This window comes from Engystomops pustulosus, chromosome 5 (genome assembly GCF_040894005.1).
Source record: "Engystomops pustulosus chromosome 5, aEngPut4.maternal, whole genome shotgun sequence".
Classification (NCBI taxonomy): domain Eukaryota; kingdom Metazoa; phylum Chordata; class Amphibia; order Anura; family Leptodactylidae; genus Engystomops; species Engystomops pustulosus.
The window spans coordinates 110,273,865-110,293,258 of record NC_092415.1 but is presented as its reverse complement, the minus strand read 5'-3'; the positions used below and the strand labels follow the sequence as shown (position 1 = coordinate 110,293,258).

General features: G+C 44.2%; 1 protein-coding gene across 1 annotated transcript in view; it reads right to left on the bottom strand.

Annotated features, from left to right (window-relative positions):
* The window catches only part of LOC140133149 (polypeptide N-acetylgalactosaminyltransferase 12-like), a 116,337-nt gene that overhangs the window by 40,664 nt on the left and 56,279 nt on the right, over positions 1 to 19,394 (bottom strand). The window contains exon 5 of the mRNA XM_072152907.1: positions 1,141 to 1,258. Coding sequence (XP_072009008.1) covers positions 1,141 to 1,258 — 118 coding nt within the window. The remainder of the gene's footprint in view (positions 1 to 1,140; positions 1,259 to 19,394) is intronic.

Genomic DNA, 19,394 nt, shown 5'->3' with positions numbered 1-19,394 from the left:
AGGTTCTAAGACATCACCTCCCATTCTAGTCTGCTGTTTTGCCTTGGTAAAGATCCAGGTTTTCTGTCCATTGATACCACTTCAATCAAGGTTTTGCATTGTTCTTCGTTTAACACCTCTGATGAAAAGTTGCTGCCCGTGTGACAGATTGGATAATGACTCTCCATGACCATAACACCAGATCATGTGCTCAAGCAAAAGTAAATGGCCTTTCTCTCAAACCTGCCTGTGGGAAATATTAAAGTAGTCCTAGATTTCTCAGGATGACAACTGAGATTGGCTACAGAAGAAGGCTGGCAACACAGAAAATGTCAACCAAAGAGACTGTGATTCAGAGAGGAAAAGACAAGAAGCAGATGATGTTGTCTGTGGGCAGAGTATACTGGGTTACGGTGACTGTGGGAAAGTGATGTCCTGGTACCTAAATCCAAAATTATACACCATTTGGGGGGAAGGGACAAAGCAGAGGCTTTCCCTGTTCCCCTCCATTCTCTGTAATTGTAGGGATAGTTATGTATAAGGATTATTATATGTGTGTGGGTGTGTGTTTGCATGCATGTAGGGTTTTGTGGTTACTGTGTTTTAACATTGCATACTTTTAGTGTGTTAATAAATATTTTTAATATTAACCTTGAGTGTGGTAAATTATAGAGTACAACACAGAGCCTAGAAACAGAAGATATAGAATATTGTAAAAAGTACAAGGAAGGTAGTGATATTAACCGTTATACGGCATAATAATTGATAGAACTACAGAGCCCTTTCACAACTCCATAGAGTACAAGAGCACGGAGCAGGAAGTGGTTACTAAACAAAAAACTTTGCAGGAGATTTATAAGACGTGTTCTAGTTGCAAAACTGTTCTAGTTACTTTTTGCAAGCAATCAGAGCTCAGCCTTCATTTTCCCACACCAGGCTGTAAAGCTGAGCTCATATTGGTTGCCATGAGCAACTAGAATAGTTGTCTTTTTGGGGCAGCATCTTATTGAAGCAGCATTATACATATTGTGCGGATCCAAGAGGGCAGTTGCACAGGAAAATTATTTTTCTAAATGAAAAAATAAAATAAATAATTCACCTGGTATCACCTGCTACCTTTTGTGTTAGGCATTTAAAAAAAATATGAAAATCATTACTTACTCTAAATGAAAATTCTATGTTTTCTCCTCCCCATTCTGACATTCCAGCATCATAAGATCCCAGATATGCAAAATACTTCTTGTTTACAGAGAAAATCCCACCAGCCATGGTTGGGGAACTGAAAATAAGTAAACATTATTTACAAAATCAAATAATCTCCTGTTAATATCTATTTCAACTAATTACTGTACACAATTCAGTATTACCACAAAAGTATCTCTACTGAAGAGCTCAAAGTGAAAAGGCCTTTCTATAGCAAATAGTCTGTCCTCAAGAAAGGCTATGCTTGTAATCTAGGACTCTTATATACAGGGGTACGGTAGCGTGCGGCAGTGTAAGCAAAAACCAGAGAGGCCTCCATAAGACCTTGATAAGTCAACCACTAAGAAAAGGGGACATGAGGGCTCTCTGCCGTGAGAACATGCTGTTGGTCAAGAATAAGGACAAAAGGGATGTCCTTATTTTGACCACAATTCATAGAGACACCAGCACCGCCACCCCTGTACAAGGTACCACTACCACTGCCCCCAAGCCAGACTGCATCCTGCCGTAAAGTACTCTACGGAAAACAAAGATATGGTACAAAAAGCTGGCTGTGCACATTGTACAGATGGCACTGTATAATTCCTATGTGCTATACCAATGTGCAGGTCATGCTGTATCATTTCTTTGCTCTCAAGAGGCGTTGATCAAGGCCCTCTTATTTGGTCATCAAGAAGGACCCAGTACTTCTGATGTCCCCCGTATTGTACCAGGGCAACATTTCCCTGGCGAGGTACCCCAAACTGGAGGACGAGGAAGGACACAAAAAAGATGCACAAAATGGGGAAAAGAAAGAACACAATTTATCAATGTGACACCTGTCCTGAAAAACCTGGCCTCTGCATGAAAGAATGCTTTAGAATCTATCATTCAGCTGCATTACAGTTATAATTTATTTACCCTGGTTACCACCTCCTTATACCCATCTGCCTTGGAACATTCCACCACCATAAACCCAACCACACACTACTTGTTCCCTTCCACATCCTGCTGCATGTCCCTACAGAAGTTTATATCCACATGTGGGGTATTTCCGTGTTCAGGAGAAATTGTTGAACAATTTCTGTGGAGCGATTTCTCCGCTTGTCCCTTGTGGATTCCAGCAAATTGAGGGAAAAGTGAATTTTTGATGGAAAAATATAAATTTTTTCATGTTTCAGCCCAAATTTGGAACACCCGTGGGGTCCAAATACTCATTATACACCTTGATCAAATCTCTGTAGGGTGTGGTTTCCAAAATTGAGTCCTTTTGGGGGATTTTCACTGTAATGGTACTTCAGGGGCTCTCTAAATGCATCATGGCCACTGAAAACTATGTTGGTCCGAATTGCCTTCAAAGTGTCCTTACAGAAGTTTATATCCACATGTGGGGTATTTCTGTGTTCAGGAGAAATAGTTGAACAATTTCTGTGGAACAATTTCTTCTTTTGCCCCTTGTGGATGCCAAAAAATTGGGGAAAAGTGAATTTTTGATAAAATCTCTGAAGGGTGTAGTTTCCAAAATGGGGTCATATGGGGGGAGGTTTCACTGTAATGGTACTTCAGGGGCTCTCCAAATGTATCATGTTAACATAAAGGTATTCCAGCTAAATCTACTCTGCAAATAACTTGGTTGTGCTCCTTCATTTCTATGCCCTGCTGTGTGCCAGTACAACAGTGTTTGGTATTTTATCCACTGAGGATGTGTAGATATTTTGAAAAAAAAAAAAAAATTTACCTATAAATAAACTTATAGGTACAGTTTCTAAAATGGGGTCATTAAAGGGGGTTTTCTCTCATGTACGCCTCTTATAGTCACATCAAATTTAACTAGTCCTGTCGATTTTCACAAAAATCTGAAAAATCACTTGTATAGTTACTGTATAAGCCTCCTAGCTTCCTAAAAGAGTAGAAGATGCTTAAAAAATCATGCTAACATAAATAAGACTTTATGTCCAAAGAAATTTCCAAAGTTTGAAAATATAATTTTTTCTAAATTTTCATTAAATTTCCATGTTTTTTCATAACAAACGCAAAAGTTATCACTAGAAATGAGCGAACATACTCGTCCGAGCTTGATGCTCGTTCGAGCATTAGCGTACTCGAAACTGCTCATTGCTCGGACGAATACTTTGCCCGCTCGAGAAAATGGCAGCTCCCGCCGTTTTGCATTTTGGCGGCCAGAAACAGAGCCAATCACAAGCCAGGAGACTCTGCACTCCACCCAGCATGACGTGGTACCCTTAGACGTCGATAGCAGTGGTTGGCTGGCCAGATCAGGTAACCCTGGAATAGACTAGCCCCTGCCTGCGCTGCTCGGATCATTCTGTGTCTGGATGCCGCTAGGGAGAGAGCTGCTGCTGGTCAGGGAAAGCGTTAGGCTGTTCTATTAGAATAGTGTTAGGCAGGAGTGATTCTACAAGAACCCAACAGCCCTTCTTAGGGCTACAATAACGTTATACATTTTTTTTTTTTTATTTGCAGCTAGTACCATATTGTGAGGAATTTGCAGGGGGACTTGCTACCGTTGTGTTTAGCTCTTAGTGACACACATATCCACCTCAAACACCAAAGTGGGAAAATTTATTAGGGGTTTGATTTCAATTAGGCACAGTCTGCCATTTACTTTTTATTTTACGTTTATTTTTTCATAACTCAGCGTCATCTCATCTGGCATAGCAGTGTGCTTTCATACTTGGCTAGAAAATAGCCATAGGAGAATCCAAACGGCTTACTTAGGCCTACAATAGCGTTATATATTTTATTTCTGGTTGATCTGCTGGTGGCTGTCCTTGCTGCAGTGCATCTACTACCATATTGTGAGGAATTTGCAGGGGGACTTGCTACCGTTGTGTTTAGCTCTTAGTGACACACATATCCACCTCAAACACCAAAGTGGGAAAATTTATTAGGGGTTTGATTTCAATTAGGCACAGTCTGCCATTTACTTTTTATTTTACGTTTATTTTTTCGTAACTCAGCGTCATCTCATCTGGCATAGCAGTGTGCTTTCATACTTGGCTAGAAAATAGCCATAGGAGAATCCAAAGGCTTACTTAGGCCTACAATAGCGTTATATATTTTATTTCTAGACATGGAAAAATGTATAGATGTTGAAAAAGATAAAAGCTTGCAGCTCACCTTATCAGCCGATATTCTTATATAAGGCAGTCCTATATGCGGTTTCCACTTGAGCCGTGTGAACGGTGCCCGGGTCCTTGGACAGCAGTATGCCTGTGCCGCTCCAGGTGTAGAACTAGAGAAAGGAAATTCTGTGGATCCAGCACTTGTGGTTCGTTGATTAAAAAGGAATATACTTTATTGGTTTACAAAAGTATAAAAATCAAGTATTTTCTTAATGGAAAAAATCATGGAATGCACAGAAAGTGCTATGTGCATATCATAGTGCCTGTTAAAAAGTGCATGGTAGCAGACCTACGCGTTTCGGGCGTAACCTTGTCTGTTGCCCTTATTCATGGTCTGTCTGCTTTGAGATGAAGCGTACTTCTTATGCTAAAGTGTCAGGTGCAATTGTATTAGCGCTAATGAAGACATGCGCATAGGTAGTGAAGTGGAGAGGGCGTATGTTGTAGGGAGGAGGGTATGTTAGGTTAGAAAAAGTAACCAGATGTAATAAATTTCATGATTTAGTAGAAGTACATAGTATCTGATCTATTGTTAAGACCTTGTGGATATCGCGTGTCTAATTTAAGAATCCAATGTATTTCTCTATTCCTTAATTTGTATGTTCTGTCTCCCCCCCGTGATGGGGCCGTGACCTTTTCTATTGCTGTAATGCGTAGATATGAAATATCTCCTGCATGCATATGAATAAAATGTTTGGATAGACACGATATGTTTCTGAGACCAGCATCTTCTTTTATGTTAGTAGCATCTCGTATGTGTTCTGCTATTCTTATTTTTAATGGACGTATGGTGCTGCCTACATACTGTACGTTACATTGAATACACGTGGCTAAATATACAACATATTTAGAGTTACAGTTAATGATGGTATGAATGTTATGGATTTTTTGATTTTGATCAAAAATGTTTGGTGGGGGCCATATATTTACATAGGTTGCATCTATTTCCTCCACATGGGTATGAACCTTTTGTAGTTAACCATGTTGGTGATTGATGTGGTTTATTAGTGTATACTGATGGTGATGTAATACCACCTATGGTGTTTGGTTTACGTGCCACGAAACGGCAGCCTTTGTCAAGTATAGCATATGATTTATCATCAGTTGTATGGACCGGTAAATATTTTTTAATTATTTTTATGATGTCATGATAGTCATTACTAAATGGTGTAGAAAAGACTAGCTGATCTGAATCATCATTTTTCGTTTTTATTTTTTGTTGGTGTATTAGTGTTTGTCGATCCATTTTGTTCACTTTGTTTGCTGCTATGTCCAGTAATTGTTTATGGTATCCTCTACTTGTAAGTCTGTCTCTTATGTTTTTTTCTTCTTGTTTGTATAGATGTTCGTTGCTGCAACTACGTTTTGCCCTTATGAGTTCCCCAAGTGGCAAATTGTGTATAACATGATTGGGATGGTTACTTTCCGCATGTAATATGGAATTGCCACTAATGGGTTTTCTATATAAGGACGTATTAATTGAGTTAGTGGCACTACATCCTTGTAGGAGGATGTCCAAAAATGGTACCTCACTATTTTCTGCATTGTGTGTAAATGCCAAATTGAAGTTGTTGGTATTAATGTAACGGATAAAAGACTCCATGCACAGTGCGGACCCCTGCCATATAATTAACATATCATCTATGTATCTTCCGTACCATAGAATTTGAGCTTGGAAGGGATTGTCCGCACTGTACATGAAGCTCTCCTCCCATATGGAGACATATATGTTGGCAAGAGACGGTGAGAAACATGAGCCCATAGGGCAACCTTGTGTTTGGAAATAGAAGGTATTGTTAAACGAAAAATAGTTATTGGTTAATAAAAATTCTGTTACTGTAATGATATAGTCACTCAAATTCTGTGTATAGTCTGTATATTTTTTGATAGCATATTGCAATGCTGACAGTGCCCTATTATGAGGTATGCATGTATAGAGGGCAGCAATGTCACATGTAAGCCAAGTGTAATGCTCTGACCACCCCATGTTAGACATGGTCTGTAAGACTGTTTTTGAGTATTGAAGGAAGCCTGGTGTTTTCTTAACGATTGGCTGGAGTAGTCTGTCTACCCATGAACTAATGCGTTCTGTAATGGAACCTACCCCTGAGATTATGGGGCGAAGTGGAGGGGGGAAAGTGTTCTTATGTATTTTTGGGGTGGCATGAATAATAGGTATCTTTGGGTGTTTGGGAATCAAAAAATCAGATTCCTTCTGACTTAGTACACCCAAAGACACTCCCCACCTGATTATGTCTCGAAGTGTATTCACAATGTCACCAGTGGGATCTTTAGTTATTCTTTTATATACTGATTGATCCGACAACATCTTATTTATTTCCATTTCATATAGTATGCTGTCCATAATTACCACTGCCCCTCCCTTATCTGCATTTTTAATAATTATATTTTTATTCTGTTGTAGGTCTTTGAGTGCCCTATGTTCTCCTTTTGTTAAATTATATTTGGCATTTTTTCGAGTTAGAGATAGTGTTTTCAAATCTCTCTCCACTAGATGTTGGAAATTGTCCATCTCTATGGTACGGGACATGACTGGATAAAAGTCCGGGTCTTTTATCCGTTACATTAATACCAACAACTTCAATTTGGCATTTACACACAATGCAGAAAATAGTGAGGTACCATTTTTGGACATCCTCCTACAAGGATGTAGTGCCACTAACTCAATTAATACGTCCTTATATAGAAAACCCATTAGTGGCAATTCCATATTACATGCGGAAAGTAACCATCCCAATCATGTTATACACAATTTGCCACTTGGGGAACTCATAAGGGCAAAACGTAGTTGCAGCAACGAACATCTATACAAACAAGAAGAAAAAAACATAAGAGACAGACTTACAAGTAGAGGATACCATAAACAATTACTGGACATAGCAGCAAACAAAGTGAACAAAATGGATCGACAAACACTAATACACCAACAAAAAATAAAAACGAAAAATGATGATTCAGATCAGCTAGTCTTTTCTACACCATTTAGTAAAGACTATCATGACATCATAAAAATAATTAAAAAATATTTACCGGTCCTTACAACTGATGATAAATCAAATGCTATACTTGACAAAGGCTGCCGTTTCGTGGCACGTAAACCAAACACCATAGGTGGTATTACATCACCATCAGTATACACTAATAAACCACATCAATCACCAACATGGTTAACTACAAAAGGTTCATACCCATGAGGAGGAAATAGATGCAACCTATGTAAATATATGGCCCCCACCAAACATTTTTCATCATGTCAAAATCAAAAAATCCATAACATTCATACCATCATTAACTGTAACTCTAAATATGTTGTATATTTAGCCACGTGTATTCAATGTAACGTACAGTATGTAGGCAGCACCATACGTCCATTAAAAATAAGAATAGCAGAACACATACGAGATGCTACTAACATAAAAGAAGATGCTGGTCTCAGAAACATATTGTGTCTATCCAAACATTTTATTCATATGCATGCAGGAGATATTTCATATCTACGCATTACAGCAATAGAAAAGGTCACGGCCCCATCACGGGGGGGAGACAGAACATACAAATTAAGGAATAGAGAAATACATTGGATTCTTAAATTAGACACGCGATATCCACAAGGTCTTAACAATAGATCAGATACTATGTACTTCTACTAAATCATGAAATTTATTACATCTGGTTACTTTTTCTAACCTAACATACCCTCCTCCCTACAACATACGCCCTCTCCACTTCACTACCTATGCGCATGTCTTCATTAGCGCTAATACAATTGCACCTGACACTTTAGCATAAGAAGTACGCTTCATCTCAAAGCAGACAGACCATGAATAAGGGCAACAGACAAGGTTACGCCCGAAACGCGTAGGTCTGCTACCAAGCACTTTTTAACAGGCACTATGATATGCACATAGCACTTTCTGTGCATTCCATGATTTTTTCCGTTAAGAAAATACTTGATTTTTATACTTTTGTAAACCAATAAAGTATATGCCTTTTTAATCAACGAACCACGAGTGCTGGATCCACAGAATTTCCTTTCTCATATTTTATTTCTGGTTGATCTGCTGGTGGCTGTCCTTGCTGCAGTGCATCTACTACCATATTGTGAGGAATTTGTAGTGAGACTTGCGACCGTTGTGTTTAGTGCTTAGTGACGCACATATCCATCGCAAAGACCGAAGTGGGAAAATTTATTAGGGGTTTGATTTCAATTAGGCACAGTCTGCCATTTACTTTTTATTTTACGTTTATTTTTTCGTAACTCAGCGTCATCTCATCTGGCATAGCAGTGTGCTTTCATACTTGGCTAGAAAATAGCCATAGGAGAATCCAAACGGCTTACTTAGGCCTACAATAGCGTTATATATTTTATTTATGGTTGATCTGCTGGTGACTGTCCTTGCTGCAGTGCATCTACTACCATATTGTGAGGAATTTGTAGTGAGACTTGCGACCGTTGTGTTTAGCGCTTAGTGACGCACATATCCATCGCAAAGACCGAAGTGGGAAAATTTATTAGGGGTTTGATTTCAATTAGGCACAGTCTGCCATTTACTTTTTATTTTACGTTTATTTTTTCGTAACTCAGCGTCATCTCATCTGGCATAGCAGTGTGCTTTCATACTTGGCTAGAAAATAGCCATAGCAATAGGATAGCATCGTTTGGTTTTAAAAACTAAAAAACACAAAAAAACACAAAAAAAAGTAAAAAAAAAAAGAAAGTTATAACTTTCATTTTCAAAATGTTTAACCCGAGGGCTAGGGGTAGAGGACGAGGGCGGGGACGTGGGCGTCCTACTACTGCAGGGGTCAGAGGCCGTGGTCCTGGGCGGGGTGAGACACCACCTGCTGATGAGGGAGCAGGGGAACGCCGCAGAGCTACACTCCCTAGGTTCATGTCTGAAGTTACTGGGACTCGTGGTAGAGCACTGTTGAGGCCAGAACAGTGCGAACAGTTGATGTCGTGGATTGCCGACAATGCTTCGAGCAATTTGTCCACCAGTCAGTCTTCCACGCAGTCCACCCATGTCACCGAAATCGGCACTCCTCCAGCTCCTGCACCTCAGCCTCCTCCCCCCCAGTCTGCCCCCTCCCAGGAAAATTTGGCATTTGAACCGGCATACTCTGAGGAACTGTTTTCTGGACCCTTCCCACAGTCACAAACCACTTGTCCGGTTGCTGTTGAGCAATTTTCCGATGCCCAGGTTTTCCACCAGTCGCAGTCTGTGGGTGATGATGACCTTCTTGACGTAGTGGAAGAAGTGTGTAAAGAGGTGTCCGACGATGAGGAGACACGGTTGTCAGACAGTGGTGAAGTTGTTGTCAGGGCAGGAAGTCCGGGGGGGGAGCAGACTGAGGGATCGGAGGATGATGAGGTGACAGACCCAAGCTGGGTTGAGAGGCCGGGTGAACACAGTGCTTCTGAGACGGAGGAGAGTCCTCAACCAGAACAGGTTGGAAGAGGCAGTGGTGGGGCCAGATGGAGAGGCAGGGCCAGAGCAGGTGCATCAGCGCCAAATGTGTCACGTAGTGAAGCTCCCGTGGCGAGGGCTCCTGCGGCGAGGGCTAGATTTTCAGAAGTCTGGAGGTTCTTTAAGGAAACACCGGATGACCGACGGACTGTGGTGTGCAACCTTTGCCAAACCAGGATCAGCAGGGGTTCCACCACTACTAGCTTAACTACCACCAGTATGCGCAGGCATATGAATGCTAAACACCCCACTCAGTGGCACCAAGCCCGTTCACCTCCGGCCGTGCACACCACTGCTCCTTCCCCTGTGTCAGCTGATAGTCAGCCCCCTGCCCAGGACCCTGGCACAAAAACCCCATCGTCGCCTCCACGATCCTCCACAGCATCCACCAGCGTTCAGCTCTCCATACCCCAGACGCTGGAGCGGAAACGGAAATATAGTGCAACCCACCCGCACGCCCAAGCCCTTAATGTCCACATCTCCAGATTGCTTAGCCTGGAGATGCTGCCCTATAGGCTAGTAGAGACCGAGGCCTTTCGCAACCTCATGGCGGCGGCCGCCCCTCGGTATTCGGTCCCCAGCCGCCACTACTTTTCCCGATGTGCCGTCCCAGCCCTGCACCAGGACGTGTCAGACAACATCATCCGTGCCCTGACCAACGCCGTTTCTGACAAGGTACACCTGACCACGAACACGTGGAAGAGTGCTGCCGGGCAGGGCCACTATATATCGCTGACGGCACATTGGGTTAACTTAATGGAGGCTGGGACCGAGTCTGACCCTGCGGCTGGTCATATACTGCCGACGCCGAGGATTGCGGGGCCTACCTCGGTCCAGGTCTTTCAGGCCTACTATGCCTCCTCCTCCTCCCACCCCTCCTCCACCTCCTCCTCCGAACTACCATCCGTGGGCATGGCGCCATCAGTCGCTAGCTCTAGGCACAGCAGCAGTGCCGTCGCTAAGCGACAGCAGGCGGTGCTCAAACTGCTGAGCCTAGGCGATAAAAGGCAAACCGCCCAAGAACTATTACAGGGCATCACGGCGCAGACTGATCTGTGGCTGGCACCGCTGAACCTGAAGCCAGGCATGGTTGTGTGTGACAACGGCCGTGACCTGGTGGCGGCTCTGCAACTCGGCAGACTGACACATGTGCCATGCCTGGCCCATGTGTTAAATCTGATAGTTCAGCGTTTCCTCAAGACATACCCCAATCTGTCTGATTTGCTCACGAAGGTGCGCCGCATCTGTGCGCATTTCAGGAAGTCCAGCACAGATGCTGCCACTCTCACGGCAGCGCAGCGCCGCGTGGATGTCTGATATCTGTCAGGTGCTGAGTAACTTCAAGGAGTCAACACAGATGGTCAGTGGCGATGCCGCCATCATCAGCCTCACCATCCCGCTGCTTGGCCTGTTGAAAAACTCTCTGATCAGCATGAAGTCGGAAGCTTTGCGCTCGTCACAAGAGACGGGGGAAGAAGATTCCCTTGTTGATAGCCAAAGCACCCTTAGGTCTGTTTCTCAGCGCATATCGGAGGAGGTGGAGGCGGAGGAGGATGAGGAGGAAGAGGAGGAGAATGTTGGCGAGACACAAGAGGGGACCATTGTTCAGTCCTTCACTGTTCAGCGTGTATGGGCAGAAGAAGAGGAGTTGGAGGAGTTGGAGGAGGAGGAAATGTACTGTCAGGCCAGTGAGGGGAGTGAATTCTTGCGCGTTGGTACTCTGGCGCATATGGCAGATTTCATGCTAGGCTGCCTATCCCGTGACCCTCGCGTTCAAAGAATTTATTCCAGCACCGATTACTGGGTATTCACTCTCCTGGACCCATGGTACAAGCAAAATCTTTCCACTCTCATCCCTGGAGAGGAAAGGAGTGTGAGAATGCATGAATACCAGCAGGCCCTGGTGCACAAGCTGAAACAGTATTTCCCTTCTGACAGCGCTAGCGGCAGAGTGCGTAGTTCTGCGGGACAAGTAGCGAGGGAGAGTAGGCGAGCAGGCAGCTTGTCCAGCACTGGCAAGGGTACGCTTTACAAGGCTTTTGCCAGCTTTATGTCACCCCAGCAAGACACTGTCACCTGTCCCCAGTCTCGGCAGAGTAGGGCTGATCTTTACAGAAAGATGGTGAGGGAGTACGTAGCTGACCATACCATCGTCCTAAATGATCACACAGCTCCCTACAACTACTGGGTTTCAAAGCTGGACATGTGGCACGAACTGGCGCTGTACGCCTTGGAGGTTCTTGCCTGCCCTGCCGCTAGCGTGTTGTCCGAGCGGGTTTTCAGTGCAGCTGGTGGCATCATCACCGATAAGCGTACACGCCTGTCGACTGACAGCGCTGACAGGCTGACGCTTATTAAGATGAATAAAGCCTGGATTTCTCATAATTTCCAATCTCCACCAGGTGAAGGAAGCTCAACCTGAATAATTTATGCACTCCTCCTCCTCATTTTCCTCCTTCTCCTCCTCTTTGTACACTAAAGCAGAGGAAACTGGCTATTTTTTGACAGGGCCCACTGGCTCTAGCTATAGTACTTTATGCATTTAATTTTTCTGGAGGGCCACCTACCCGGTCCTCTGTTTTAAACAATTTTTGAGACTGCCACATACAGGCACTCAATCTATTCAATTTTTCTGGAGGGCCACCTACCTGCTCCTCTGGTTTGAAAACTTTTTTGGACTGCCACATACAGGCACTCAATCTATTTCATTTTTCTGGAGGGCCACCTACCTGCTCCTCTGGTTTGAAAACTTTTTTGGACTGCCACATACAGGCACTATCCAAATTAAATTGTCTCCATAGCAGCCTCCACACGTTGTCTCCATTGCTACCTCCAAAAGTCGTCCATATAGCTGCCTCCATACATCGTCCCCTTATCAAACGAGGTGTGTCAGGCAGAAATTTGGGTTGTTTTCATGGATTCCACATCAAAGTTGTTAACTTTGTCGCCACCCTGCTGTGTAATCCACAAAATATACTGGCAAACTTTTACCATTTACGGATATTATTTCAGCGCTTCTTGCGCATCTGTTTACATTCCCCTCACCCGCCATATCCCAAACTTATAAGAACGCTACTACACTTGGTGGAGGCTGGGACCGAGTCTGACCATGGGGCTGGTCATATACTGCCGACGCAGAGGATTGCGGGGCCTACCTCGGTCCAGGTCTCAAAGGCCTACTATACCTCCTCCTCCTCCCACCCCTCCTCCACCTCCTCCTCCTCCGAATTACCATCCTTGGGCATGGCGCCATCAGTCGGTAGCTCTAGGCACAGCAGCATTGCCTTCGCTAAGCGACAGCAGGCGGTGCTCAAACTGCTGAGCCTAGGCGATAAAAGGCACACCGCCCAAGAGCTATTACAGGGCATTCCACATCAAACTTGTTAACTTTGTCGCCACCCTGCTGTGTAATCCACAAAATATACTGGCAAACTTTTATCATTTACCGATATTATTTCAGCGCTTCTTGCGCATCTGTTTACATTCCCCTCACCCGCCATATCCCAAACTTATAAGAACGCTACTACACTTGATCTTATACAAAAGGTTCTTAGAAGTGCTGTTTGGGGAGTAGCCTAGAGACAGGGGCTTGGATTGGCGAAAGCTCGCCTGGAAGCGGAGCGCCAGCTCCATCCCAAGATCCAACTAACATAGTTTTAACTGCAGCACCTTTAATCTACTACTAGTTCACTGCCTCCATAATAATAATAATAATCTTTATTTATATAGCGCCATCATATTCCGTAGCGCTTTACAAATCATAGGAAACAAATACAAATGTAATGTAACAGAGCACAACATTTGTATGGAACAACAGGAGTGAGGTCCCTGCTCGCCAGAGCTTACGGTTTATGAAGATGATGGGGTAACACGAGGTAAAAGAATATTTAATGGTCAAGCCATTCTTCTTAGGGAATAGAACAAAATATAATAAATGGAATTGCTGTCGCTTGAACCACTCAGCCGTCATCTTATATACCAGGTCCAGGGTGAATGGGACTGCAGAGAAGTCTGGTGCCTGTTGGTTGCTGGATAACAGATGGGAGGACGACACAGGACGGGTTAGTAGAAGAGTTAAAACTTCATGCAGTTAATGAGTGTTATAGGCTTGCCTAAAGAAATGGGTTTTAAGAGCACGTTTGAAACTTTGGAGGTTAGGTATTAGTCTGATAGTCCGGGACAGAGCATTCCATAGAATTGGTGCAGCTCTAGAGAAGTCTTGGAGATGCGAGTGGGAGGTCCGCACTAGGGTAGAGGTTAATCTAAGATCACTGGCGGATCTAAGAGCACGGGTTGGGCGATAGACTGAGATAAGAGAGGAGAGGTAGGGGGGTGCAGCATTATACAGAGCTTTATGGATGAGGGTTATTATTTTAAACTGTATTCGAAAGGAGACTGGCAGCCAGTGCAGCGACTGGCATGAACTGTAGGCATACATGGTCCCCTTATCAAACAAGCTGTGTCAGGCAGAATTTTGGGTTGTTTTCATGGCTTCCACAACAAACTTGTTAACTTTGTCGCCACCCTGCTGTGTAATCCACAAAATATACTGGCAAACTTTTATCATTTACCGATATTATTTCAGCGCTTCTTGCGCATCTGTTTACATTCCCCTCACCCGCCATATCCTAAACTTATAAGAACGCTACTACACTTGATCTTATACAAAAGGTTCTTAGAAGTGCTGTTTGGGGAGTAGCCTAGAGACAGGGGCTTGGATTGGCGAAAGCTCGCCTGGCAGCGGAGCGCCAGCTCCATCCCAAGATCCAACTAACATAGTTTTAACTGCAGCACCTTTAATCTACTACTAGTTCACTGCCTCCATACATGGTCCCCTTATCAAACGAGCTGTGTCAGGCAGAATTTTGGATTGTTTTCATGGCTTCCATGTTAACTTTGTCGCCACCCTGCTGTGTAATCCACAAAATATACTGGCAAACTTTTATCATGTACCGATATTATTTGAGCGCTTCTTGCTCACCTCCTTTGGTTCCTCTCTGCCACCCATTGGTTTGAGAGAAAGAAAACAAAAAAAGACAACCAAAGAGGACGGCGCCTCGTGTGATAACGTTTGGGAGGTTTGTTTTTCAGGTAAGTAATAGGAGGTGCTCACCTGGTGGCCACTTGACCAATTGCAGATATAAATGTGAGGGTCTTAGTTGCCCTTGGTGATGAGTCCTTCTTGGGGTTACCTCAGCAGCTTCCCATGCGCACACAAGAACCGGTATCCAATGGAACCGTAAGCAAAGGAGTATCCACAGAAGAGAAAATGTGGCGCTACAGATGGGTGCGCTTGTAACCCAGAAATTTTTTTTTTTTTTTTCCAACACACGGTTTGGTGTAAAAGCTAATTACTATTTATTACGAACGATTAAAATTGGATTTCAAACATTGGTTACGCGTTTCGGGGTGACCCTTCATCAGACCAATAATAATACAGCCGGATGGGAATTGAGCCGATGCTGTAGATGAATCACACAAACCGTGTGTTGGGAAAAAAAAAAAAAAAAAAAAAAAATTCTGGGTTACAAGCGCACCCATCTGTAGCGCCACATTTTATCTTCTGTGGATACCCATTGGTTTGAAGCCTGAGTCCATTTAGGGTATGTCGCCATGCCACTCTCTAGCCTGCCGCTGCTGCCGCTGCCTCTGCATGCCGTCCCCTATAGTGTCAGGGTCAATTATTGGATGTTTTAGATGCTATCTAGCTTCATTCTGTCACTCTGTCATGGCCATGCTGTTGCCCATAATTTTGGCATAATGGTGCGTTTAAGCAGCCTCAGAGGCATCCATGCATGCTGCCCCTGCTGTTTCCTGTCCATTTCCGTGGTGTTTCCATCCTTTTCTGAGGTTTCCAGGTGTTTGGCCAAGCTTCCTGTGCAGAGCCTTGGTCCCCTTGAAAAATGCTCGAGTCTCCCATTGACTTCAATGGGGCTCGTTATTCGAGACGAGCACTCGAGCATCGGGAAAAGTTTGTCTCGAATAACGAGTACCCGAGCATTTTAGTGCTCGCTCATCTCTAGTTATCACTCAAATTTTTCAACTAACATTAATTACAATGTGTCAAAAAAAACAATCTCAAAAATCAGCGGGGTATGTTAAAGCGTTCCCAAGTAATCTCCATATGAATTGGTGCATGTCAGATTTGAAAAATAGGGCCGTGTCAGGAAGGTGAAAAGTGGCTTCAGCGGCAAGGGGTTAAGGCCCCTTTCAGCTTACTCAACCCCAAAATCTATGGACATTACAAGTATATATGGCAGCATATGTAGCACATTGCCATTTTAATATGTTCAAGGGCCTAGGAATACTTAGCAGACAAGATCTTTCATTGGCTATTGTCCATCACAAGAAAATAACAGATATTCATCAATTGGAGGTATACAATCAAAGTTCATATCAGTGGTGGAATGACTGCCGTAGCCACCATGAGGCAGATGGCCTGGTCAGACCTTGCAGTGGCTGAAAATTCTTCCTTAGGCTACATACAGATAGGTCGGTATGTTGGTCCTATCCCAAACCTCGGCGGTGGTACAATGCTGTCACTTAAGTTTGCCTGTCAGACGGGAAGTCCTTGCATCATATTTCTGCTGCAAGAATACTTTGCGCCAGAAATTTTGACTTATTCATGCCTTGTATGCTAAAAAAAAATTATATGTCTCACATGGCATGATACACTGATCCAATGTATTTTTTTTAAATGTTCCTGTCCATGGTCCTGTTTTTGAAAGTGTTCCTGTGCATACAGTGACATCCAGAATAGAATCATGTCTTTCTAATGCAGTGCTGCCTGAGGGCCCATCAATCACAACCATCATAAACTGTGGCCTGATGAGGGATATTCAAATTCCTAACAATTTTAGGTTTAGAAATATCTATCTGAAATTGTTTGCACATGTATTATTGCATGAGCGCCAAAAAGATGCTGGTACTTTAATGTTTTTTTGGCGCAGAACTGTTGCGGATAATTTGTGCCAGAAAGAACAAATGTTTCCGACTATCTCGACACTTCCATTTTTTTTTCCCGCAAGTGGGCGTGGCCTAATGTTTCCACATTATCCTCCACATTTATGCGTGGTTTGAGAGGAAAATGAAGGCGCAGTCCATGGAAGATTTTCGCGCACACTTCATTACTGTCGGCATTTTTCTGGCGCTCGACTGATTAATTCCATCTGCCCAGTAATCACTAACAGCCATGCACCACTTTAATAGATCGGGCTGTGCTTTGCAGAGACTCATCTCTGATGCTGACAGTCGTCCTTGCGGCACAATTAGTAAATCCCCCCCATAATCTTGCTTCACTTATTGTTTCACTTTTAACAGTTCATATGTGCTCTATGATCTATTGTAAATACAATATGGGTCTATGATATTTGCAGATCTTTGCATTCTGTTTTTTCCTACATTTATTTACATTTTTCACATAGAAATTTTTTTGAAATTGGGGCTGTTCTTCTAAGACCAAAAAGTTAAAGGGGCACATTTACTTACACGTCCGCTGGAGTTCACTAAAAGTACATTTCCAATGTGGAATATAGCTGAAGGAATAGAATACAGATTGCTCTAATATTCTTTTTACACCCAGACCAGTAATGCAGAGAAAGGGGATATCCTCAAGGGGGCGTGGCTAGCTAATGGCGGGATAGGACGCTCAACTGCAGTGCTCCGCTCCGAGACCCGCAGAAATAGAGCAGCAGGCATTCAAAGACGCTGACCGGTGACATGATGGTGGGCAGGGGAGGCAGGAGCGCCGGGAGATCTCGATCCCGAAAGGAAAGTGGGAGCGTGGCCACATTCTTTGAGCCGGTCGGCTCTGTCACCAGCAAGCACGCAGCAGCCAAGATGGCCGCCGGCACAGAACACTCCAGCGCTACTGCCCCAGCTCCGCAGGAGAGCAGGAAGCTGTCACAACCAGCAGCCGCAACAGCTACAGTGTCGAGGGAAGGAGGAAAGGAGAAGGGCGCACAGAGGGAGGCAGCGCAGTCTGCCCCGGCCGAGGTAGGCGCAGGGGATCGGGACGTGATGGTGGAGGCCCCAGCTCACCGTGAACATGCCACGTGGGCCGACATGGCGGCTCCGCCAGAAGAGAGGAGGCCTGACAGGTCACCAGGGAGCTCCCCTGGACATTACAGTCCCCAGCAAGTAAATGCAACCCCCCCTTCTCCAACTGTTGCAGGAGGGATAACAGGTGCCCATATCAGCACCTCTCAAAAGAACCAGCATGGGCTCTCTCAATCAAGCCCTGGGGCTCAGTCTGCCTCATTGGGGGCTTCTCCTTGCTGGGCTTCAGCTCATAGCCCCGTTCCCCCGCTCAACTCCCTTGCTGCTGGCGGCATGGGACTATGGCAGGAGACATCCACACCACCACGGTCCACGCATGATGAGTGGGACTGGAAGTCGCACATAATGGCGCTCCCTACCAGAGAAGATCTACAGACTCTCCTAGGAAAGATGGAGGCCTCACATAAGAAGGATATGGAGGATATTAAATCGGAGATTAAGCACGTGGGGCACAGGGTCCTAGAATTGGAGGAACATCAGGAAGGTCTGCGTGACGTTATTCATTCTCATAAAGAGGTTATTGCACAACATTCGTCTCAAATTGCAGATATCATGGACCATCTTGATGATATAGAAAATCGTCATAGACGAAATAATTTGAGAATAAGGGGCCTCTCGGAAGAGATCCTGCCATCACAGCTGGAGAATTGGGCCCAAAAATTCTTTGGCAATTTGCTACAAATGCCTCCTAACAAAAAGATCGAAATAGATAGGATCCACCGTACTCTTGGCCCGCGGTCCTCAGATCCTAAACGTGTACGAGATGTCATCTGCCGTATTCATTTTTATAAGGATAAAGAACGAATCTTACAACATGCCAGGGACTCTGGTGGACTGCAACATGGGGACTCGCCTCTACTGATCTTGCCAGATCTTGCTCGACGTACGTTATTCCTCAGAAAAGCTCTCAAGCCTTTACTGCAATTGCTAAGAGATCGCGACATCTTATATAGATGGGGATATCCCTTTCAACTGCTGGCCAAAAAGGATGGGAAGAGTGCATCTTTCAGACGTCTAGGAGATTTGCCTGGTTTCCTAGGAACTTTTGAACTCCCGATGGTGTCCCTGCCAGACTGGCCGCGTCCGGCCTCTTTGCCGGTGTCCCCTCCAAGGGAACAATGGAACAAGGTCCCGCCGAAACAACAGCGAGACTCCAAGAGATCCAGAAGTGCTACCTTTGCGGGTCAACCCTGAAACCTTGAGCTAAGCATGTAGTTGAAGTTCTAGAGAAATATTGTTAGCTTAACGCTTTTGTAGATATCCCTGGTTGTATCGCTAATAGGGAGATGGTTTAAAATGCAAACTTGGATTTGCTGAAGCAAATGCCTGCTGCCTTTATATCTGGCCTGAGAGGCCGTGTGTTCTTTTTTTTTTCATAGGGTCCGGTGCTAATGCACGACCGTCAAAAGTTTTTGCCTAAGTTCCCAAGTAGGGTTGGCGACATATAGTGTTGCCTAGTGTATAACACTGTAGTGTAGCTTAGTATAGAATACGAATTACCCTGGTCTAACACTTGGTCTATTGACTGGGAACTAGGGAA